The sequence below is a fragment of the Aspergillus tanneri genome (genome assembly GCF_003426965.1).
Source record: "Aspergillus tanneri strain NIH1004 chromosome Unknown AapTan_2_pilon_pilon_pilon, whole genome shotgun sequence".
In the NCBI taxonomy this organism is placed as follows: Eukaryota; Fungi; Ascomycota; class Eurotiomycetes; order Eurotiales; family Aspergillaceae; genus Aspergillus; species Aspergillus tanneri.
Window position 1 is genome coordinate 3,142,201 of NW_022984629.1, and position 25,050 is coordinate 3,167,250.

The 25,050-nt window shown below is 47.1% G+C and overlaps 3 protein-coding genes across 3 annotated transcripts; 2 read left to right on the plus strand and 1 right to left on the minus strand.

The window, feature by feature from the left end:
- Positions 1 to 378: 378 nt before the first annotated feature.
- ATNIH1004_001009 (uncharacterized protein) lies at positions 379 to 1,126 on the minus strand (the record flags this gene model as incomplete). The annotated part of the gene is made up of 4 exons (XM_033565709.1): positions 379 to 510; positions 582 to 757; positions 887 to 986; positions 1,046 to 1,126. 4 exons carry the CDS (start codon positions 1,124 to 1,126, stop codon positions 379 to 381), a joined length of 489 nt encoding a protein of 162 aa, XP_033431466.1.
- Positions 1,127 to 5,656: 4,530 nt separating this feature from the next.
- Positions 5,657 to 13,891, plus strand: ATNIH1004_001010 (Nonribosomal peptide synthetases (NRPS); the record flags this gene model as incomplete). The annotated part of the gene is made up of 4 exons (XM_033565710.1): positions 5,657 to 6,061; positions 6,111 to 6,527; positions 6,611 to 6,913; positions 6,963 to 13,891. Coding segments are annotated over 4 exons (8,054 nt in total), but the record flags the coding sequence as incomplete, so codon positions are not given.
- A 42-nt stretch (positions 13,892 to 13,933) lies between these two features.
- nrps1 (nonribosomal peptide synthase Pes1) lies at positions 13,934 to 24,709 on the plus strand (the record flags this gene model as incomplete). Its single annotated transcript, XM_033565711.1, has 5 exons — positions 13,934 to 19,200; positions 19,264 to 19,643; positions 19,700 to 20,360; positions 20,416 to 22,040; positions 22,100 to 24,709. Coding segments are annotated over 5 exons (10,543 nt in total), but the record flags the coding sequence as incomplete, so codon positions are not given.
- Between the last annotated feature and the right edge of the window lie 341 nt (positions 24,710 to 25,050).

The window sequence follows — 25,050 nt, forward strand, 5'->3', positions numbered from 1 at the left end:
TCCCATACACAATCTAAACGTTCTCCTGAGAACCACCATTGCTGTGACAGCAGAGTTGATCCCAAACAACAGGGGCCTGGCTCCTGGGAGACTTGTGGGATGACCGGAACTGCTGATGATGCTAAATAGAGTGCGTCGTCCGACGTGATTATCCACGTACCTCGGCACCTAAACCACCACCTCCTCCGTATTTGAATCAGGGGTCTGACGCCGGGTATATAACTGGCTTCGTCCAGAGTTCAATCCTCCAAGCCCAATCCTTTTGTTGTCCCCAATCAGACGGATAGCCATGAAACTCACTCTACCATTCCTTGGGGGGCTTTGATTGCCCTTGTAATCTTATATATATATATACACAGATACAGATCCACCAATGCCCTAGTTGCTGTTGACACCGATGTACATGTTCTCGATCCTCGATGATGCCTTTCGCACCAGCACAGTAGACGACATCAAGACCACGATGAACACCTGGGTCTGGGCCGCGAACAACGCATTCAAGACGCCTTTCTAAGCTCGTCATTGGGCCTGGCTGATACCTTCGCCCTCGCGGCTCCGTTCCAGCCACTCGTCCAGCGTACCCGCATCATGGTCGACGATATTATAGCGAAGAAAACTCTCATTCGGGAAGGGCTGACCAGCAGTCCCCTGGCGCATTTCGAGTCGTATATCGGCGGCTTGATCAGCGCAATGCCGGGGAAGTTCCTGTGGTCAAGGATTCTCTCCTCTGCTGGCTCTTCTCCGTGAAGTGGTATCGCTGGTGGTGATCAGCCGCAATGTCCTGGCATCATTGCCGATGCAGCCTTCGCCAGCACAGGTGTTCGCCGACCTCCATAGTAGTGTCACTCAAATCGATGCGTTGGTCCGTAAATTCAGCTAGACTGACCCCAACCCCTCTTATGAGATATCGTGGGCTTGGAACGACGTCGAGCGACGCCGGTTGAGTAATCTTGGTCAAGGACTTGAGCGAACAGGACCTGCTGCCACTGGCCCCGATCATTAACACCCTGTCCAGCGATATGCAGAGCCTGATCAATGGGCACACCCTCCGGTAGGACGCATTAGGGCAGATCCATCTCTCCCCGCCCATGTCGATGTGGAATTTGAAGTCGACTTCAATACACATGTCCGGCTCGTTCACCGATTACGTTATTCTATTGGTTAAAAAGGGGCTTAAAACGGCGTCGACGGGCTGCCATTTTTGGTCGCTGATTTACCATCATCCAGCGTTGGGATGCAATACAGAGGTGGCCGACTCACTTCCGTGGTCGACTCGCTTACCAGTTACGTTATTGAGGAACTATGCATGATCTGTAAGCACCGTTCAGGTATCCGGCATTGTAGAGTTGGGCCCTTCCTCACTCATGGTTCAACACCCATTAGGTTTTCATCATATTTGATGGGAAACACAACGTCATAAATACCTCCTTGGTCATCATCTTAGTTGCATAAACATTGCCATCGAGCCAGTACCGTTTCCCCACCCCCCTATTTTGCAACTCGAGAGGCTCCAGTGAAGCTATTGAAATGAACAGATCTAAAATCTTCTGTCAGCCGGTGGTTTCGTTCAATAAACCGCAACAGAGCCCGAGCTGTTTCAGTCGCGGATCCTCGGCCTTGGTGGTGGCATTAGAGAAATAAATAAGTCCGTGCAGTTAATAAGAGTACCATCATTCCATGTAGTCAAGCGGATGAAGCCATCACCAGATCCTGTTGCCCTACACGTTCCTGGGCATTGCAACCTGAGTTGTCCTTGCCTGCAGAAGCCCGTAGTTTGTTTGATGTGTTCTTCAGAGAGATGAGGTACATTCCGTAGCCATATCGGCTAGTGTGATACTGATAGTCGTGGTAGAGTTTTCTCTGCGTCTTCTGCGGTGCTGATGGCTCTCTTTTCAGGACGGCCATTTGGTACATTCAAAGTTCTTTCCAGCTTGGCAAGGAGTTCGCAATGGTCCGAATTGTTCCACAAGAAGTGCGAGAAGCATAGGTGATCCGTCTTCATGTTGAATGCAGGATCACATCGGTCCGATGGAATAGCCCTGAAACACTATTCTCGAAATTTGAAGAGATCCGTGGTGATTCAAGTCTTGCACCTTCAGACTTTTCAAATTGGCCAATAGTATGAATCTCCCCTGGCGATGGCTTTTAGGTAGTGCTAAGTCATCTTCTGAGATGGTGTAAAGAGTTTCTTAGAGACCTACCGTATTCGGTATGGTCACGTGGTCTCTCTTAGCCATCTAGATAGACAGCTCACCGAGCCCCTTGAATTGAAGAGAATCGTGCCTCGCGAACAGAGTTCACAGGTCAGCTGGACCACGCTACAATGACCGGTGCAGACATTGCAAACAAGGTTACGCGAACTTTAGCTTGGTCGAGGTGAGCTGTATCCCGAGGGGCGAAGGAATGTGCCGTGTTAACCTGACCGCTAATCTATATTTGGCTATCTAGAATGCACTAGAATGCAAATTTGCATTCTAGATGGGCTGCAAATTACCAGCGCTAGTAGTCACGCTAATGCTTCGGTTATGTCGCGAGATAATTTGACTTGTCTCCAAGCCGTTTATGAACTAGGATCCGGTCACCTTTATTTCTTTGTTTTGAACGGGCAAGAACGTGATCCAAGACAATAAATTATAAATCTCCTCGCAGACGCGAGAAATTGTACGCTCAAGCACGTTGCAGATGTTGTACGACCCTACTGAGTGGTTAGTTGCTGGGCATTGGGGTTGACAAATCGGCTGCCGGGCAATCGAGTCCATCGTCAATGGTGGACTTCCAACTTGGCTAGGTAGGTAACTGAGAGCAAGTATATCGCTCCAGTGTGACGCACCGGAACCAAAAGCACTCAGCATGAGCTGGACTGACACTTGGTTACCCACTCAGGAAACTACAATGACGACGGCGTAGAGACTTACCACATCTTGTTTGAATTCTAGAGTCACACAAACGCAGTGATCCAGCTGCATCGGCGGCTGAAATCCCGGCTCTGTTTGTTAGCTCTACATGAGGACATTTTGCTTCTCATTGTGCCATTCAGTCCGAGAATAGGAAAGCGCCAAGACCGAAAAAGGGGCGAGGGTAAAATGTTCTGACTATTGTTCACTAAGTTTCTTCCTTGTAGTACTGGACGCTGAGAAACTAGGTAGATGGATTCGTTACTATCTCTGCCGCAACTGTTGTATGTATACCGGGAATGCATCCCATCACAATAGGTTGTCGACAGATTTCCAAATCGAGAGCTGTCCCAATTTGGTACCACGTCACTCGCAAGATTAGGGAAGGGTAAGGAAGGGGAGTCAGGATAAATTCCAGGCTAGAGTTTTGTCAAAGCGCCGATGACTAGATCTGTACGTTGGATCTCGGGACGTACGGAGAAGACTTATTACCTGGTAGCGAAACGCCGCATCTCCTGACCGCCAATAAGAGCATAATGGCATGCCGAAGAGGGATCGGGCAGTGCTATCATCTTAATTGGGTGAGATGGTGCAGACCGGTATCAAGTAGGCAGCCTCCCTCCGTAGGGGAGAGTAACTTACGCGGGAGGATACATCGGGATAAATTAACTAAACTGATCGAATTAGCGACAAGCGGTGAATATGGGGCTCATTGCACTTCGTTGCTTCTTCTAATTTAAGTTGTAGGCCAGTGCCAACAGGGTTGTTCCGACCTCGGATAGTGAAGAAATGGGAGTTAACCACCTATTAACTAGTACCTAGATTAGTAGATTATTCATTGTCTTCTCCGTAGATGCGCAGTAGTCGAAATTTCCCCTTCTGCCCCACTGGAATGACAACACTTGTTTGGGTGATGAGGACATCCGAGTACCCATCTATGTTAATGTAGACCCTGAAGTTATTAGCAGTCATCACAGTAGGGCCCTGGCCAGTCGAACCTTACTTTTGTTTACCTACTGTGTATGTATGTACTCCGAGGTACGCACTTAGTGGTACCTTGGACAGCTCAGTAAGAAACCACTGGTGATATGCATCATATGGAGCAAACATCACTCGGTGTCCATGCTCTATGTACAACATCACAGATACAATGTTTCCTACTCCGTAGAATTGGACTCATCCTTCGCGTAGGCATGTTGCTATGTGAAGTACTGACTACCGAGTACCTGGTGGGAGGAAAAAAAAGAAATAGATTATGCTGAATATCACACCTTAGGAGGATGCTTAAAAATCTTCTAACACTCTATGCCAATATCTCCAAAGGATTTATGTGCAGGGATTGTATGTATCTCTGAGGTGTATTCCTCAGGCTACCACATAGCCGGTTCCTCGAAGTAATTCCCCATCCGAACTCAAAAACACCTACTCCGTAAAATAGGGGACATTGCCACCTGCCTAAGCAGTTCCAGTCTCCTCCTAATACAGGTAGTATACCTACAACCCACCTGCCGTGTCTTGTAGGTGGAGGGTACTTGCCTATACACTGTATCCCGTAGTTAAGTAGGTATCCATGCTCTGCAGTCAAATAACTGTTATGGGATCCGTGGTATTTTTTTTTTTTTTTTTTTTTTTTTTTCATACTTGCTTGTTCTTTAGGCGTACCCCATTTTGTACGGTAGACAGGCAGGTAGATGCTCTTAGGTCGTCACTGCGTTAATCACGCGAAGATTAAGATACCTGACTGCAGTGTTCCCCATGATCTCGAGTTTGTTCAGGGAAATACCCAATCATGTAGCAGCTAAATCCTTCTCTCCTCAACCATCCCTAGGATGATGGAGTATAACCTCCGAATGAACAGTGCCACCTTCTCCTGATCGGTTTGATCGATTTTGCGACTCATCACTTCGTCAAATTTCCCGACGCACCCAAACGAGATGATTTCGTTGGTCAGCGGTTTGCAAGGCTTCTATCAGCAGCATGCCCAAGACGGGAGGATTATTGGAGCGACTGAGCCATCTTGACAGTAATCATTAGCTATGAGCAAGTTAGACTCGTGGCCCAGCTCGTACATCAATGTTCGTATACAGCCAGATGTATACTGGGTCGCCCACAGTGGGTTTGACTTCCTCACCGTCTGGCTGCCTGCTTTTTGATTAATTGGGCAACTCCCAGAGACATAGTCCACTTCACACGTTAGCACAATGAACCCGATAGGCTTAAATCATATCTGAGCGCCATAAGAGAGCATGTACGCCATTGGGTCCACATAGGTTGCTTTCTTCTTGGACTTGCCCCATAGACAATACATTCCCTGTGATGTCCTGTGGCGGCCAATTTTCTGGCCTTTCCACATTTTCTAAACTCTAAGACGCATTATTGGCCCTTGACCATGTTGGTATAAGACATACTGGGATGATGATATTGTTTGTGAGCAACTAGGACCCCAATGGGGTTATTTAGTTGGCTCGATTAATCTATTTTTGTCTGGAATACATTTATATTTTTTAAATTTTTTTTTTTTTTCTTTGGTAGACCCCTTGACGAGATGCCCTCGATTCCTTATTTCTACCTTAAAAGCTATGAGCAGGTACTCCGTACTCCGTACAAGTCGAGTATCCTCCGATGTGCCTGCTGTTTGTCTCATATTGCTGGACCACTGAATCCTATCGGAGCAGCATCCCCAAGAAACTATGGCTCACCCTCCCTCATGCTGTCTGCCAAAATTTAGCCCTTCGTCGTCTGGTCCAAAACGACCTGTATCGATGAAAATTAAGACGACTCATTCTCAAAAGCTTCAACTGCTGTCTGCTTGGCGCCACGAAAACATCCACTCGTTATTGCAAACGGCGTGGGCCTTACTCCTACACTGCTATACCGGCTCTAATGATGTATGCTTCGGCTACCAGTATTTTGATTCCTCAGACACTGGAGACTTGTCGACAGTCAGTCTTACCATTAATGAGGATGATTCTGTCCTAGCAATCCTGCAAAATGTTACAGGAAAATATCATCTTATTCAAGACCCTGGCATGCGTACAGTGCCGAATGTTGTGCATGACAGCTACATGCTATATAACACCACTCTAATGATACGCGTTTGTGATTCCACACAAAACTCCACAAGTGCTCAGGCGCAGTCGGTTCTAGCCATTGCACTACCAGATAAAGTATGTTATTAGTCAGATATTTAAAACAGTCTATCTAACCTGCAAACAGTCCCGTGTTAGACTCCATGTGAAACTGCTGGAGAAAGATATCAGCATGTTCTTAGAATGGTGGAGTGATGAGATATCTACAGAGCAGATCAAAAGCGTAGCCAAGTACTTCGAGAAAGCGTTGGCACAAATTATTTCTGAAGACGATGTTGCAGTGAAGGAGCTGGATGGGATCTCGGAAAGTGACTGGTCTCGCGTCTGCAAGTTCAATTCAGTCATCCCGGAGAGTCTTGACCGTTGTATCCACGAAGTCATTCGGGAGCAGGCGCTTCTTCATCCAGAGAACGAGGCAGTATGCGCCTGGGATGGAAGCTTGACTTATAAGGAGCTGGATATTTTGGCTTCTCGGGTAGCATACTGCCTTCAAGAGCAGGGAGTTGGGCCCGAGATTCGCGTCGCTCTCTGCTTTGATAAGTCTGTAAGTGTTCCTGTCTTTATAAGTCTTTTCCTACAGTCCACTATATTCCCTCCAGTTCTATTAGGCACCGCTAATGGTTCCAGAAATGGAACATCGTCGCAATGCTCGGCGTTCTGAAAGCTGGGGGTGCTTTTGTGCCTCTTGATCCGGCATATCCAACATATCGTGTACAATATTTGATGCGACTAGTAAAAGCTAGTATCTTAATGTGCTCCAGGAAACATGAAGAAAATTTGAAATATCTTACACAAACGTTGATACCGTTGGATGGGGAAACCTTGGAACGGGTTCCAGCTTCGCCAGAGAAGGCAAACCCACAAGCCGAAGTTAAAAGCCACAATGCAGCCTATGTGATATTTACTTCCGGGTCAACGGGGGAGCCGAAGGTGTGTTATATATGGTCTTACATTTATTATTTACCACTAAGTTTTACAGGGCACTCTGGTAGAACATAGAGCATACGTATCTGGGGCTGTGGCTCATGCTCCCCAGCTTCATATCAACGCTGACTCACGAGTACTACAATTCGCAGCGCATACATTTGATGCAAGTCTTATCGATATCCTGACCACTTTGATGCACGGTGCTTGCATCTGCGTGCCGAGTGAGGAGCAAAGACTGAATGAAGTTGTCAACGTGATCAGAGATATGGAAGTAAATCGTGCTTCACTGACACCATCTTTCGTTGATTTTATCGATATTTCGAAAATTCCAGGACTGAAGACACTCGTTCTAGCCGGAGAGGTAATGTCTCAGTCGCATTTGGACACCTGGTCAAGAATTAAGCTTATCAATGCATACGGACCTACCGAATGCTCTGTTCATGCAACAGCTAGCAATAAAATTACGCCAACTTCTGACTGTAGGGATATTGGGCTCCCTGCTGGGGTCCGTTGTTGGATAGTGAACCCACAATGCCATGACCAGCTTGTTCCTGTCGGCTGTGTGGGTGAATTGCTGCTAGAAGGACCAACACTTGCTCGATGTTACATAAACAGCACAGGAAAAACCGCTGAAGCCTTCATTTACAATCCAAGTTGGGCCAAGGCTGAGAATGGAAGCCACTCAGACCGGAGATTTTACAAAACTGGGGACCTGGTAAGATATAACTCTGACGCTGGCTCGCTAACCTACATAGGAAGAAAAGACACGCAGGTCAAGCTCCATGGACAAAGAATTGAGCTAGGAGAGATTGAAGACAACCTAAATGCGGACCCAACAGTTAAACATTGTCTAGTTTCCCTTCCAAAATCTGGGTTCTATGAGAGCAAACTAGTAGCGGTCATATCACTGTCTGAACAGTCAAATGCTTCATCGGAGTCAGATGCAGTACCTTTGAGATTGCGTCAGCATTTAAATAAGGCCGCGGTTGTTGCAGAAATCCGCCATCGACTATCCTCACGACTGCCGACGTATATGATTCCCAGTTCATGGTTATGTGTTGAAGCCCTGCCTCAGCTTGCATCCCGCAAACTTGACCGAAAAGCAACCGCGACTTGGGTTGCAAAAATGGAGAACGACCCGGAAATTGGGGTGGCCAAGCTCAGCATTGACTCTAACGAGGGGATTATTCGCTCTGAAAATTTAGCAGAGGATCGACTAGCTTCGATCTGGTCTCGCGTGCTCAACATTCCTAAGAGTCATATTAGTCTCGACGAAAGCTTTCTTAGTTTAGGCGGAGATTCGATTGCTGCGATTACCTGCATGGGATTTTGCAAAAAACAAGGCATTGGCATTACCGTGCAAGAGGTGCTTCAAAGCAAATCCATCAAAAACTTGGCAACGCAGGTGACGGAGATCAATCATGTCACAGTCTACGAAGAAACTGTTGAGCAAACATTTGACCTTTCGCCAATACAGAAACTCCATTTTATGATGAGAAAGGAACGTCAAGGTTACTTCAACCAGGGCGTTTCTACTCGCTTGAATCAGCCCATTGGCGAGCGTGACCTCCGCAATGCTATCGAGGCTCTTGTTAAACGTCACTCAATGCTTCGGGCTCGATATACGAGTACTGGAACAAGAATTAAGCAGCGTATTACTGAAGAAGTCGCTGGTTCCTACTGCTTACGCACACACAACGTTGGCTGGCAGGACGACATTGAACAGGCCATTGCAGACAGTCAGCTATGCATTAATGCATTTGTGGGCCCAACGATGACAGTGGATCTCTTTCATGTCGATGGCGGGGAGACTATTCTGTCGATGATTGCGCATCATTTGGTGGTTGACATTGTTTCGTGGAGGATCATCCTGGAAGACTTGGAGGATTTCTTGTTAAATCCACAACAAGATACGCCTGGAAATGGCTCTCTTCCATTTCAGACATGGTGCAGGCTGCAGGAAGCTCAATATCACGAGGCAGAGACAACAAAAAGCGTGGACCCGGGAAGTGTTCCACCTCCAGAATTTGCGTACTGGGGAATGGAGAGCCATCATACTACGTACGGAGACGTGGATTGTGAAACCTTTGAAATCAGCCCTGAAGAAAGTGCTTCGCTCCTGATGGAATGCCACCAAAGCCTCCAGACGGAGCCAATTGATCTATTCCTCGCTTCCCTTCTACATGGATTTCGACAAACATTCACTGATCGACCCTTGCCTGTGATCTATAACGAAGGTCACGGGAGGGAAGTCTGGGACCCTGCAATAGATATTTCGCGCACAGTAGGATGGTTTACTATCTTGCAGCCTATCTTCTTGTCACATATTGCCATGGATGACCCTGTCGACGCGGTTATACAGGTAAAAGATCTTCGTCGCCGTGTTTCAGATAATGGACGACAAGCTTTCACACGCCGTGCTATCCAAAACAACCACCATTGCCCAATGGAAATCACATTTAATTACGTCGGTCAACATAGGGATCTCCAGAGAAAAGATGGACTATTTCAGCTTATAAATCAGATGGCTGGAGAGACTGGTCGAGGCGGAGGAGCTGCAGACTTTGGAGAAGAAACTCCTCGATTTGCGCTGTTCGAAATATCGGCAGTGGCGTTGCTGGGAAGTCTGCGCTTCACCTTCACTTTCAACAGATACATAGAGCACCAAACATCAATCCGAACCTGGATATCAACCTGCCAGAGCACGCTGAAATACCTAGGGGCGAAGTTGCGATCTCTTAAGCCAAGACCTACTTTGAGCAGCTTCCCAATGCTTCCGCTCACCTACAGGGAGCTTGAGACAATCTTATCGAATAAACTACCAAGCATTGGAATCCACTCGTCAGATTTGGTGGAAGATATTTACCCTTGCTCACGTATGCAAGAGGGTATCTTGCTTAGTCGTTCTCGTGATGAAGGCCTCTATGCCGTACATGATACATTGGAAGTAAAGGGCCTAGGATGCACGCCCGATGCTAATCACCTCGCTCTTGCGTGGCAAAAGGTCGTTTCACGACACCCAATGCTACGAACCATCTTCGTGGAAAATTTCACTAGCCAGAACTTGTTCTGCCAAGTTGTTCTGAAGAATTTTGATTCGCGTCCTAATTTTGTGAGGTGCCTGAAGGACCATGAAGTACTGGCCACCTTGGATGAGCAACAGCCGATGGCTTACCACAAACACCAGCCGCCTCATCGACTAACAATCTGTGAAACTGAGACAGGAAGGCTATTTTGTAGGATTGAGATAAGCCATATATCCATGGATGGCTCGTCGATTTCTATCATCCTTCGAGATTTGCAGTTGGCGTATGGTGGAAAGCTTGATGATCGCAGACCAATGTTTAAGAATTTCATAAGCTACTTGCAGAACGTTCCACAGCAAAACACGCTTGAATACTGGTGTTCATACTTGTCAAATTTCAAACCATGTCATTTACCTCTGTTGAATGACGGCATGTCCACCTCAAAGCAGCTGCGAACTATGCGGCTGAACCTAGGCTTCTCTGAGGAACTCCAGAAAGTTTGTGAACAAGATAGATTGACTTTATCAACTGCGTTTAGTACTGCGTGGGGGCTTACTCTTCGCTCTTTCTGTGGCACCGATGATGTCTGCTTTAGCTACATAACATCTCTAAGAGACGTTCCTGTCGAAGACATAGAGCTAGTTGTTGGACCGGTCATCAGTCTGTTACCATGTCGAATGAACGCTTCGGGGAACCTCCTTCTTAGTGATATCCTACATCAAGTCCAGAAAGACTACATGGAACAAGTGCCCCATAAACATGCATCGCTAATTGACATTCAACATTCCCTGAAGCTCTCGGATACAACGTTGTTCAATACAGGTATATCCTTCAGGCAGCTGCCACGGTTCAGTGACACCAAAGAATGGATAGAATTTCTCGAAGTCGGAGCAATTTATGATCCTGCAGAGTTTCCTGTTTTTATTAACATTGAAGTTTCAGACGATGAAATACGCATTGATCTGAACCACTGGACAACTGCTTTGTCAGATGGACAAGCAAAGAGTGTCGCCTCTACTTTCATCAAATCATTGGAGAATATCATTCACCACAAGAGCAAAAACATTGGATTAATAGACGGAATGAATGATTGGACTCAACAGCAAATTGCAACGTGGAACAGCAAAATCCCACAGAAAGTTGATGGGTGCATCCATGAGGTTCTTGAAGATAAGGCTAGTTTGCAGCCAGACTCCATGGCAGTCGCGAGTTGGGATGGAAATCTTACTTACTCCAAGCTCAATGAACTGTCCTCGGTCCTTGCTACCTACCTGACAGGGCTTGGTGTTAGCCCAGGAGCTTTGGTTCCGCTTTATTTAGGCAAATCAACATGGCACATTGCCTCTATACTGGCAGTGATCAAGGCTGGTGGTACCTGTATCCCAATGGACGAGTATTGCATACAGGGCAGTTTTGATCAATGGTTTATTGACAGTCGAGTACAAGTCGCCCTTACAAGTCCAACCACAACACATATGCTCGAGGGCACAATACCCTATGTTATCCCCGTGGGTAAATCTCTCTTTGAATACCTCCCAAAATCTACTGCAGAGAACAGCTTCCCTGTTCAGCCATCGGATGATGCCTATGTGATATTTACTGCACAGAAGACTCGGCCTGTTGTTCTCAACCACACTGTGATACTTTCCAGAGCAAAAGCATTCGCCGAAGCTCTTGACATGGACCAGAAGACAAGAATGTTCCAATTCTCTTCACCTACTTCTGATATGTTTGTCCAGGAGCTTTTTGGAACACTTCTGCACGGTGGATGTCTTTGCATCCCATCTGACAGCGATGTTGGGAATCTTTCGGCGTCAATAAATGCATCCCAAGCAAATTGCATCAGTATCACGCCATCAATTGCTTCTTCCTTGTTACCCTCCAGTATTCCTGAAGTCCAGGTCCTTGCCTTGTACGGGGAAGGTGCAATAAAGAGGCTCACTGAAACGTGGTCGCCAAAGGTTCGACTACATACTTTCTACGGTAGCGCTGAATGCTCCTCAATTTGTGTTCATAATTCAGCTTGCGACGTATCTTCCGAAGTGCCCCATGTTGGATCAAGTCTGGGTTGCATCTCCTGGCTTGTTGACCCTCACGATCATGATATACTGCTTCCTATAGGATGCGCTGGCGAATTAGTGGTAGAAGGGCCAATTGTCTCTCATGGATACCTTGATAAGGAGCAGCAACCACTTAAAAACTTCTTTGAGAATCCTAAATGGATTTCTAATTTTAAGAACACGCCAGTAAATAGAGAGGAGACTATTCACCAGGTGAACTCTCCTCGACGGATGTTCAAAACCGGTGACTTGGCTCGCTATAATTCAGATGGCACACTGGTGTATCTAGGAAGAAAAGACAAAGAAACCTCTTCTCAGTCTGAGATAAGCAAGTGGAAATTAGAGCAGCACATAAGCGCGCTGCTCCCAGCTCAATATCATTGTGCCGTGGAGACGATAAATTATCCTAACAAGCAGGCAATTGCCGACAATCACTCTGTTTTCATATTTTTTGAGAACACCAATTCGAAAGCCAGCAAAGATAATTACAGGTTAATTTCTCAAACGTCACCTCAGTTCTACGATGTTATCGCTACGCTTCACACCAAGCTATCGCGTTCTTTGCCGTTGAACCAAGTTCCGAGTTTGTATTTTCCAGTGGCTGAAATGCCACTCACGTCATTCGGCAAATTGAACCGTTTGGCATTGAGAAACTGTGCCCTGGAACTTCCTGATGATGTCCGACTTGGGTTTCATGTCAACAAATTCAATGAGTTTTGGCGACTTGCGTTGGCTGGTTCTGCGCCAAATCAATTTCCTCCGGTCTCTATCAAGCAGGGACATAAGACGAACACATCATGGTCCAGGCCAATAAAATTACGTCCCGCCGGAAAGACTGCAGTTTTAGCTGCGTGGGCGTTGGCTTTATATGGCTACACAGCATCTAGAGATGTATGCTTCGGACAGTTGCTGCTGGAGCCTGAGATAAGCAACACAGTAGTACCGCGGAGGTTCCATATTGACGAAGCAACTCCGATAAATGAATTCCTTGGTAATATCAACCAAGCCTTAGCAGTTTCCCAACCTTTCCAAAAAGGTGGGCTCCAACGAATTCGGAATCTCAGTGCAGACAGCACACGTGCATGCAATTTCACCAACCTGCTTTGGATATCAGATGCAAGTAAAGAAAGGCAAAGGACATGTCAGGACATATTTGACGCTAATGCCAAAATCCAAGATGAGTCTCTGGCTTACCCGTTAATACTGTGCATCAATTCAGGTGAAGACATGGAAGTCAGTGCTCGGTACGACCGAGGAGCACTATCTGCCTCCCACATTGAGCGAATTATATCCCGGTTCATGGACTATCTCGACTTTTTGAACTCAGCATCCAAGACACAAGACACAATAAGCTGTATGGCAATTTTCGAAGGCCAAAACATATACACCATTAGCACTGATATGGATTACTGGAAGAAGTCTCTGGCTGATGTTGAGCCGTGTCTTTTCCCCTCCTTGTGTTCGGAGACGCCTCAAGGAAGCTTTGGCTTCACTGAACTGGAACTCAAATCCGTCCCAGATATACACAAATTGAGCCAAAGTGTCGGGTCCAGCACCAAGTGTCTCCTTCAAGTTATTTGGGGCTTGGTTCTGAGGTGTTACACAGGCATGGAAGATGTGTGTTTTGGATATTGCCCTTCAATTACCGATAAGTTTTCAAATGGCCAAGATTGCACCAAAGAACCTTCATTTGAAGACGCCCTTGTCTGCAGATTATGTCTAAATGACGATATTAAAATTGCGGAGGCTGTTCAAACGAGGAAACAGGAATTTGAAACAATGTTGCTCCATCCTATTTTTCTTGCTCAGATCCAGAAAGAGCTTGGGTTTCACGAAACCACTTTCTTCAATACAATCTTCAAATTCGAGGAAGTCTCGAGTGTCTCTGACCGGCTGTATAGCTCATTTCCTTGGCCAAACACAGTTGACCCCTGTAGGTATATGGTTGCTGTCGACGCAATGATCTCACACTCAGCCGGGAGAGTCTTCTTTACCTACCAGAAAGGGTGCTTGTCAATTGACAGCATTGCGAATGTTATCGATAGCTTTGACCATATCCTTCGTTCTGTACTCAATCTTACCCAGAACAGCACAATTGCCGGTATTGAATTCTTCAATCACTATTCCTGCCAAAAACTTCGCCAATGGAATGCGACATTGTCCGAAAGACCTGACAAATGTGCACATGAATTATTCGAACAGCAGGTATTGAAGCGACCACAGGCACCTGCTATATGCTCTTGGGATGGCAGTTTTACGTACTCAGAGCTCGATCTGTTGTCAAATCGCCTTGGGCGACGCTTGAAGGGCCTAGGCGTCAGGCCTGACACTTTTGTAGCACTATGTTTTGAGAAGTCTGCTTGGGCTATCATAGCGCAAATAGCTGTTCTGAAAGCCGGAGGAGCATTTGCTTCTTTGGATCCTACGCATCCGGAGAGTCGGCTGAAGGACATGGTTGACGACATTGGTGCTCAGATCATCTTGTGCTCTACAAAGCACTACGGTAAATCTTCCAGAATCTGCAATACGTCACTTGCTGTTTGCGAAGGCATGATCAGCGGGCTTTTGGAATCGGGTCCTCCTGAGCCAGTTTCAACAGTCGAGAACGCAGCATACGTTATATTTACTTCAGGAACAACCGGGAAGCCGAAGGTGACAGTGGTTGAGCATGCTGGGCTTGCATTAGGTGCCAGCGCGTTTGCTAAACCTTTAAATATAACCCCAGACACACGAATGTTACAATTTTCGAGCTTCACTTTTGACGTTAGCGTTTTGGAGACAATTGTTGTTCTGATGATAGGTGGCTGTATTTGCATGCCCTCCGACACAGAGAGATTGAATGACTTGCCTGGAGCGGTTCGCAGGATGGGAGCTACTAACACATGCTGCACTCCATCTATAATAAACTCTCTTGACCCTAAGAGTGTCCCTACTTTGAAGATTCTATCTTGCGCGGGAGATAAAATGATGGATAGTCATATCGACCGCTGGCTGGACAGAATTGTCATTAATGCGTATGGGCCTTCCGAAGCGACTATAGTTGTCACTGCAAGCAAGAAGACCGATGGAGAGGGAAGACGCATCGAAAAAGATAGCAGCTCCATTGGTACTGCCATAGCTGGCAGAACATGGATTGTAGACCCTCAAAACCATCATCGGCTTCTTCCTGTCGGCGCAGTGGGTGAGTTGGTATTGGAAGGCTGCAATGTGGCTCGTGGTTACCTCAACAATGAACAAAAAACCAAAGAGGTTTTCATTCGTGACCCTCAGTGGATCCAACTTGACGGTCTTAAGGATTTGTTCAAGTGCAGAGAGCGCATGTATCTGACTGGAGACCTAGTTCGATACAGCCGCAACGGGACCATTCAGTTTATCTCCCGCAAGGACACACAAGTCAAGCTTAATGGCCAGCGCATTGAAGTGGAAGAAATTGAGCAACAATGCATTTCTCACTTGCCAAGAGACACTCAAGTAGTCGTTGAAGTTGTCACCCCGAAGGAGAAGACCGTGGCTAGGTGTTTGGTAGCCTTTATCACTGTGGATGAGAATGATGAGAATGATATCACGCATAGAGAGAGCCCGACTTCAGAACTACTTCCAATGACTGAGCTTCGTACGCAAATGATAAAAAGGCTTCATGCGTGTCTAACTGATTCGCTACCATTAACCATGGTGCCGAAGCTCTTTTTCCCGGTACGACGGCTACCTGTCTCGTCCAGCGGCAAACTCGACCGCAGTGCACTTCGAACTATGATCGAGTCGTTATCAAAGGAGCAGTTCAAGACTTTTTTTATATCCCGTGGCGGCGGTAAGCGGATCTCTGAGAGTGGAAATATAGGGGAACTTCAGAATTTGTGGGAAGAAGCCCTTGGCCTCGCACCAGGCTCTGTTGGCACTGAAGACAGCTTCTTCGGGCTCGGAGGCGACTCTTTCTCAGCTATGAAACTCGTCGGTGCTGCGCATTCTCATGGAATCTCGCTGACAGTTGCCAATATTTATGCTAACCCGTTCTTGATGGACATGGCAAAATGTTGTGGACACGCAACGACGATCACTGAGTCGACGGTACAGCCCTTCAGTATGTTGCCTAAACCGGGTAGACTTGAAGAGATAATGGCAGAGGTCTGTGATCAATGTTGTGTATCGAAGGACATGATATCCGACGTCTACCCTTGTAGCCCTGTGCAAGAGGGGGTTGTTACACTGTCCATCAAGCAGAAGGGGGCCTATATTGCTCAACCAGTGTTTCAGCTTGCGGCAAATCTGGACATCGAGAGATTCAAGGCTTCCTGGCAGCAGGTTGTGGGTGAATTGGATATCCTGAGAACACGTATCGTGTACACCGACTCTATGGGATTTCTCCAAGCAGTTCTCGATAAAGACCCAATAACCTGGACCATTACAACCACAGTCGATGAAGCGATGGATGGTTTCTGTGGCTTATCAACCTACAATGGACAGCAACTGGCAAAATATGCTATTGTCCAATCTGAGACAAACTCTGTGCCTTATTTTGTCTGGACGATACACCATGCACTGTACGATGGATGGAGTATATCTCTGATCCTCCGCAGGGTAGAGGAGATCTACTCGAAATCCTCTCCACAAAAACCAACACTTCCTTACAAGAATTTCGTAAGTTACCTCCAGGAGAGGGACATGTCCAACTCGGATGATTTTTGGAAACATCAACTTTCAAATATCTCTTGTTCCCCGTTCCCCCAAAAGAAGTCAACCTCTCCAGATTCTGTGCGGGTAGGAAATCGACACCACAGTGACATCAGCATCCCTCGAATTCAAAATAATTTGGGGTTAACTTTGCCCGAACTCCTCCGTGCTGCGTGGGCTATCGTGGTGTCTGCACATACAAGTTCCAGCGATGTCTGTTTCGGCGAGACACTGATGGGAAGAAATATCAGCCTTCCTGGGGTTACATATATTGCAGGACCGGCCCTTACAACAGTCCCTACACGCATACAGGTTGAGAATGATATGTCGGTTGTTCAGTATCTGCAAAATGTAAGGGAGTTGACCACAACGACCATTACACATCAGCATGCCGGATTGCAACATATTCAAAAGCTCAGTAGCGATGCATCTGTTGCCTGTGATTTCCAAAACCTACTGGTGATACAGATAGACGAAGGGGCCCTTGATAGGGGTATATGGACTCCCAGAGATAGTGAAACCAGCGGGGATTTCTTCACCCACCCACTCACTGTCGAATGTAAAACCAGAGGCCTAACTCTGGGAATAACTCTACATCACGATGAAGTTGTTTTGGACAGTTGGCTGGCTGAAAGACTAATCCATCAGTTTGGTGTTGTTCTCGGACAGTTGCTTGCAATTTCCAATGATGACCTACGTAAAATAGGCGATCTAGATTTAATCAGTGATTTCGACAGAAAAGAAATCTCACTGTGGAATCATGAGAATCCAACCCATGTTGAGAGATGCGTCCACGATATCATTCAGGAAAAGTGTTTGCTTCAGCCCAAGGCCTCGGCTGTTTATTCCTGGGATGGTGAGCTCTCATACAAAGAGCTGAATAAACTTGCCTCATCTTTTGCTGCATATCTACATTCTCATAAAGTTGGCCCTGAAACACTCGTACCTATTTGCATGGACAGGTCTCTTTGGGTGGTAGTCTCTATACTTGGTGTTCTCATCGCTGGCGGAGCATATCTTCCACTGGATCCTTCCCATCCAGTATCCAGACACAGTGAGATCATTACAGAAGTTGGCGCTCGGGTCATTCTTTGCTCACCCCAGTATCGTAATCGATATTCTGGGTCCGTCAATACAGTCATTCCTGTCAGCAAGGAAACCATAAGAGCGTACGGTTCTATGAGCGAAAGGCCCAAACATCGTCAGGCTGCGACTCCCTCCAATATGGCGGTTTCAATTTTCACTTCGGGCAGCACAGGACGTCCCAAGGGCATTATCCTAGACCACCAGGCGCTTGCAAGTAGCGGGATGGCTTTTGGTTCTATGGTATATCTAAATCAAAATACTCGGGCGTTCCAGTTTGCATCTCTTGCATTTGATGCGGCGATCATGGAAATACTTGTCACGCTGATGCATGGAGGGTGTGTATGCATTCCCAGTGAGGACGAGCGTTTGAATGATGTCGTCGGTGCAATTCAACGAATGAGTGTCTCATGGACTTTCTTGACACCCTCTATAGCAAGCATCATTGAGCCTTCGGCAGTTCCATCCCTAGAGGTTCTTGTCTGCGGTGGAGAAAAGCTGTCACGAGAGGTGATAAGTAAATGGGCCAACCGGGTGAAGTTAATGAATGGATACGGCCCAACAGAGACAACCATCTTCGCGGTGGTGAACAGGGAGGTTTACCCGAATTCTGATCCTTCTTGCATTGGGCACGGAATACCTTGCACGTTGACATGGGTCGTCGACTCTGAAAACCATGATCGACTCTCTCCACTAGGGGCAGTTGGAGAGTTGGTTTTAGAGGGCCCCGCTCTTGCAAGAGAGTATCTCAAGAACCCTCAGCGAACAGCTGAGGCTTTCGTAGAAGAGCCGGCTTGGATAAAGAGTTTCGACCATCCCCTACCTTCCCCAAGGAGGATATTTAAAACAGGGGATCTTGTCAAATACAACCCCGACGGATCTATCGTGTGTATTGGTCGCAAGGATCATCAAGTTAAACTTCATGGCCAGCGCATGGAGCTTGGAGAAATAGAGCATCGGCTGCACGAGGACCCTCAAGTGCGTCACGCCGTGGTGGTAATGCCAAAAACCGGTCTCCTTAGGAACCGACTAGTCACAATCTTATCTCTAGAGTTGCTGAATGGTGATAAGAGAATCATGTCATGTGAAACTTGCGAGCTTGTTGACCAGGACGCCATGGAATGTGTGTTGCCGAACCTGGTTGAGATCCAAAAAAATCTCAAGACGCATCTACCCATATACATGGTACCTCAGACATGGGCTGTATTAGAGAAACTCCCCATGCTTGTCTCCGGAAAACTGGACAGAAAAAAGATCTCAAATTGGGTTGAGAAGGTCGACGAACCCACCTACGCTCGGATAATGCAAGATTTTGACGGCATAAAGAGAGGAGACATTGAGCACAAAGACGACAGCCAGGGGACCGTTATAAATGTTCTCTGCGAGATTCTTACTCAGGTGCTTAACATTCCATCTCGCAAGATAAGCCTAGAGAGGTCGTTTGTAAGCCTAGGTGAGAGAAGTCATTACTCAGACGGCCAACAAGAGGGCATAAGAAACTAACAAAGTACTGCAGGAGGTGACAGTATCACTGGAATGGCCGTTATTTCCAAGGCCCGTAAGAATGGTATTCAGTTATCCTTACACAATGTGTTGCAGAGCAAGTCTATAGCCGAGCTCGCTGTACTGTCTGGAACAGATAGCAAAACCATCCTACATGAAGAAAAGTCCGGCGAGTCATTTAGCCTGTCACCCATCCAAAAACTATACTTCGAGCCTGCGAATATGTTCCATGGTAATGCACACTTCAATCAGAGTGTCACAGTTCGCATTACTCGAAGAATACGTCCTGAAATTTTGGGACGAGCTGTTAGGGCTATTATTGATCGGCATTCGATGTTCAGGACACTATTCACTGGGACACAAGATGGGGGTTGGCGGCAAAAAACCAAGGATGTATGTTAAATCTCCTTTCATTAAGGAATTCCAGGCTGACTTAATCACTTTCATAGGATGTCCATTCCTCTTATCGGTTTCACGTCCATGTGGTGGACAGCCTAATTGCGGTGTACCCCAAAATGGCAGAAAGTCAACAGAGTCTAAATATCTGGGACGGTCCAATCTTTGCTGCTGATTTATTTGAGGTCCATGATAGTCAGCAAATACTGTTCCTCGTTGCCAGCCACCTCTGTGTGGATATGGTGTCATGGCGTATCGTCTTGCAGGACATGGAAGAGTTTATCGAAACCGGACTCCTTTCATCCGAGAAACCATTGTCATTCCAGAGTTGGTGTGAGATCCAGACGAAGAGTAGCACGACTGAAGACACCAGTATCCATCTGCCTTTCTCTATCGGGCTGCCAGACCTAGCCTACTGGGGGATGGAGAATACACCAAACGTTTACGGCGACGTCAAGATGGAAACATTTACGCTAGGCGAGGATACCACTGCTTTTGTTCTTGGACATTGCCATCACGTCCTTCGGGCTGAGGCCGTAGATGTTGTGCTTTCGACAGTCATCCATTCCTTCCGCCAAGTTTTCACTGGCCGAGAGACCCCGACAATATACAACGAAGGACATGGCCGTGACTCTGGGGATCCCAATATCGATCTTTCAAGAACGGTCGGCTGGTTCACTACAATATGCCCATTGCGTGTCAGTAAAGGTTCAGGTAAACTTCCCTCCATATCCCCTTCATCCAGACTTCTTTCTGACTTGCATGGTAGACATAATGGAGACTCTAAAATATGTTAAGGACACAAGACGCCAAATGAACGATTATGGACAGGCTTATTTCACCCAGAGTGTGCTTCATCAAGGAGAAAATAAACGGTCCAAGGACTTCCAGGTACCATTCGAAATTATTTTCAACTATCTCGGGCAACTTCAGCAACTTGAACGAGACGACGCCTTATTCCAGCACTTTGGAAACGTTTTCAACTGCGAGAAGATGGAATTGGCTGGGGACATGGGGCCACAGACACCTCGATTTGCCCTCTTGGAGGTGTCAGCAATCGTTGTCAAGGGAAAGATTCATGTTTCATTCACGTACAATCAGCAGATGAAACACAAGGCTGAGATTATAGACTGGGCTTCAGAGTGCAAGCGAATACTGGAGGAAGATTTCCTTTATTTCAAAGACTACGTGCCCGAGCCTACTCTCAGCGATTATCCTTTGCTCCCTACCACATACGATGGGCTGCGCAGCTTTGTCAAAGACACACTTCCCGGCGCGGGAGTCAAAGATTGGGACTCCGTTGAAGATGTCTATCCCTGCTCTCCTATCCAGGAGGGTATTCTTTTGAGTCAACTTCGTGATCCGAACCGGTATATGTTTTACGCAATCTTTGAGGTGCAACATTATAATGAAGGTAGCATGATAGATCCAACAAGGCTCCGAAAGGCATGGTCAATGGTTGTCAGTCGTCACCCGGTTCTGAGAACACTGTTCATTGACAGCAATCATAAGGGAGGAGCTTTCGATCAAGTGGTCGTAAAAACACCGAACGCTAAGGTTATTGAGGTCCGGTGTGACAATGCCCTCGCATTCGAGAGACTTGAAAACATCAAACTCCAGGATATCAACGCCAATAGACCCTCAAAGTTCCCCCAACAGCTGACTATTTGTCAAACGTCTTCTGGCCGGATCCTGGTTAAGATTGAGATTAATCATGCTATCATTGACGGTAGATCGATCGACATTCTCTTAAAAGATGTAGCACTAGCGTACGACAGCCGACTCGTTTCAGGACCAGGGCCTCGCTTCAGCGAATATATCAAATATGTTCAGACGCAAGATCAAAACACAGCCTTGGCGTACTGGATAAATTATCTATCCGGGGTACATCCATGCCACCTATCATTCTCTTCTGTAGCAGGTGATCGCCAGCTGGGTTCCCTCATGATGAATTTCGACCGCTTCCTCGAATTACAGCAGTTCTGCGAAAAGAACTCGGTCACCCTTGCGACTCTAACACTCTCTGCCTGGGCAATTGTCCTTCGGAGATTCACGGGATCCGATGATGTTTGTTTCGGTTATCCGTCTGCTGGCCGTGATTCACCGGTCCCTGGAATTCAGGAGGCGGTTGGAATTTTCATCAACATGTTGTGCTGCCGAGTCAAGTTTGCTGCCAACCATACTCTGTTCGATGTTTCTAAGATGGTCCAGGACAATCACATCAAAAGTATTCCACATCAGAGCTGTTCCCTTGCGAAGATTCAACATGAGATTGGTCGTCAAGGACAGATGCTTTTCAACACCACTATCTCAATACAGAACCGCTCGCTGTCAAAACACACCAGTAATGATCTGATCTCACTGCTCCCCCAAAGAGTCCATGATCCAACCGAGGTAATTTACCGCAATATCGGTATATGAATCCAGAATGTTGTGCTAATTGGCGATATTAGTATCCTGTGACACTAAATGTTGAGACCGCTAGGGGCCAAGAAGGGATCTTACTGAGATTCTGGACCGACACCGTATCCGAGAGTCAAGCAAAGGACTTGGCCGACTCGATAGCTCAGGTGTTTGCATGCTTTGTCGAAGGACCGTCTACATTAGTTTCCGATTTGCCTCTTTGCCAGCTACCAAAGGACTCCCCTCCCACAGGGGTACAAATGCCTGACCACGACCATTTGCAAAGCCTGATCGATAGGCGTGTCGATGAAGTCATCAACCAAATGATGAATGAACGGAAACTAATACTCATCAAAGCCCATGACCAAGATAAAACCCAGTTAAACGAACATCAGATTAAATTACCTGACACCGCATACCAAGCAGCAGAAACACGCAAAATGGCACTTTCAGACTCGTTACCAACCCTAACCGGCGAAAAAGAGCCCACGGACCTTGAGGATCAACTTTACAGACTCTGGAACACAGCCCTGAGTCTGCCAGAGAGCACGGTCCGACACCAAGATAGCTTTTTCAAGTTGGGTGGCGACAGCATAACGGCCATGAAGATGGTTGGTGCTGCCCGAGAGGAGGGATTGAAATTGACTGTAGCGGATGTTTTCAACAGTCCCATATTCGAAGACATGCTGGCTATCCTCAGTGCCAAAAGCAGTCCTTCATCGCATAGCGCTGGCACACCACCCATGACGCCAGAGAATGAGAAAGAGACCGAGACTCCTGTGGTTCTTTCCAGGCCAGTTTCACCCGAGGTAACTGTCCTGAGGCCGACGGAGCTCGATAACACTTCTCTGCAAGCCAGAATATTCCCGAAGATCGGTGTATTCAGAGGCGGAATCGCCGACGTTCTTCCAGTGACCAACTTCCAAGCCCTATCTCTTACCGCAAGTCTTTTCAAATCAAGGTGGATGCTGAACTACTTCTTCCTTGATGGCAACGGGCCATTAGACATCCGACGAATCCGAGAAAGCTTTTTGAGGGTCGTCGATGTGTTTGATATCCTGCGTACCGTATTCGTGTGCTTCCATGGTCAATTTTTCCAGGTAGTGTTGAGGAAGATACGTCCGGAGATCTTTGTCTGTGAAACAGAGGAGAGTTTGGATGCGTATACTGGATCCCTGCAGCAACAAGATCGGGCCCAAGTCCCACGGCAAGGTGAACAGTATGTGCAGTTCTATATTGTGAAGAAGAAGACGAGCGATCAGCACCGTATCCTGATAAGAATGTCCCATGCCCAGTTCGATGGTGTATGCCTTCCACGGATCATGTCCGCCATCAAGATGGGGTATGAAGGGAGCCCAATTCCCCCCAATGCGTCGTCCTTCTCAAACTACATGAGGATGCTCCCTGCCTCGATCACGCCTGAGCACTATCGGCATTGGAAGAAGTTGCTCAAGGGATCCCAAATGACGCAGGTTATTCGGCGGGAAGGCCCGAACACTTTCCAGTACATCGGTGCCTTCACTGAGCAGAAAAGAACCGTCAGTTTTCCCCCAACTGTCCTTGAGAACGTAACAATTGCAACTGTCATGCAATCTGCATGGGCTTTGACATTGGCGAAGCTTTGCGCCCATGAAGATATTGTCTTCGGCCTCACTATCAGCGGTAGAAATGCCACCATCCCCGGCATCGAAGCCACCGTTGGGCCATGTCTCAATATAATTCCTGTCCGCGTGAAATTCGGAGAGCACTGGACTGGGCTGGATCTCTTCCGTTACCTCCAGGATCAGCAGGTCGCCAACATGCCTTTTGAGTCTCTGGGCTTCAGGGACATCATTCGACACTGTACGGATTGGCCCAGCTCCGTATACTTCACGACTTCAGTCTTCCATCAGAACGTCGAATACGAGGGTCAGATGCAGCTGGATGGTAACACTTACAGAATGGGAGGTGTCGGCGCCATCGACAATTTCACCGACCTTACCCTGTTCTCCAAAGCGTTCCCTAACCAGCAGAAACTTGAAATCTCACTTGGGTACTCCCAGAAAGGGCCTATCGGTCCGGCACTTGCCGCCCAGGTCCTCGAAATGGTCTGCGAGACCGTAAAAAGTCTCATTGCCAATCCCAGCATCCCTCTGCCATCGCCCTTGACTCTCTGCTCTCTTCCCTGCCAGGTCGTCAGGGACCTGCCCCGATCCTCCGACGAGGTATTCCTCTCCTCGCACCTCAACAGCCGAAGCATATCAGATATTCTGGTCCACTCGGACATTCTCAGCCAGATCTGGCGACAGGTGCTTTCCAAAAATCGCACCAGAGGCGAATCCGACAGCTCTCCGTGTCCTTACCAACTGAATTCCTCCTTCTTTGACCTGGGAGGCGATATCCTCGGCATGGCGCAAGTTGTCTGGCTACTGGAGCAGGAGAGTCTACAAGTGCGATTGGAGGATCTTCTCGAACATCCCACTTTCTTGGGCCAGCTGGCCGTCCTGGCTCTTCACAATGCCAGCCCTGATACTAGAGTCCACACTCCGGCGGAAGCGGAAGTCGACGAGGTACCGACTACACTGACATCGTCCAAGGCACTCTCAAAGAAGTCGAGTTGGAGTCCATTACGCAAGGCCGTTACTTTGGCCAGACGGTTCACGAAATGGGGCTCAGTCTAAGACTTAATCGGCCTCGCTGGTCCATGAAATTATATGCCTGTTGTATTATTCTACATCATTGCACGTGTACAACGGTTTCTCTTGAACTAATAATATTCATCAGTCTATTTTTCTTTTCAATTTCCAATTTCCTATTGTCTTTTAACTTTCTGATATAGTCTTTCATTCATGTCTATTTAATTCCTACCAGACCGATTCTTTTGTTATGATACAATCATTTCTCATTAGACTATCCCATTATGTTTCAAATATCAAATAATAGCCACTTTTTGCAATATGCAACCAAGAGCAAGTCTATCAACTCATCGCGTAGTGGTATCTCAATCACTACTCTTCATGGG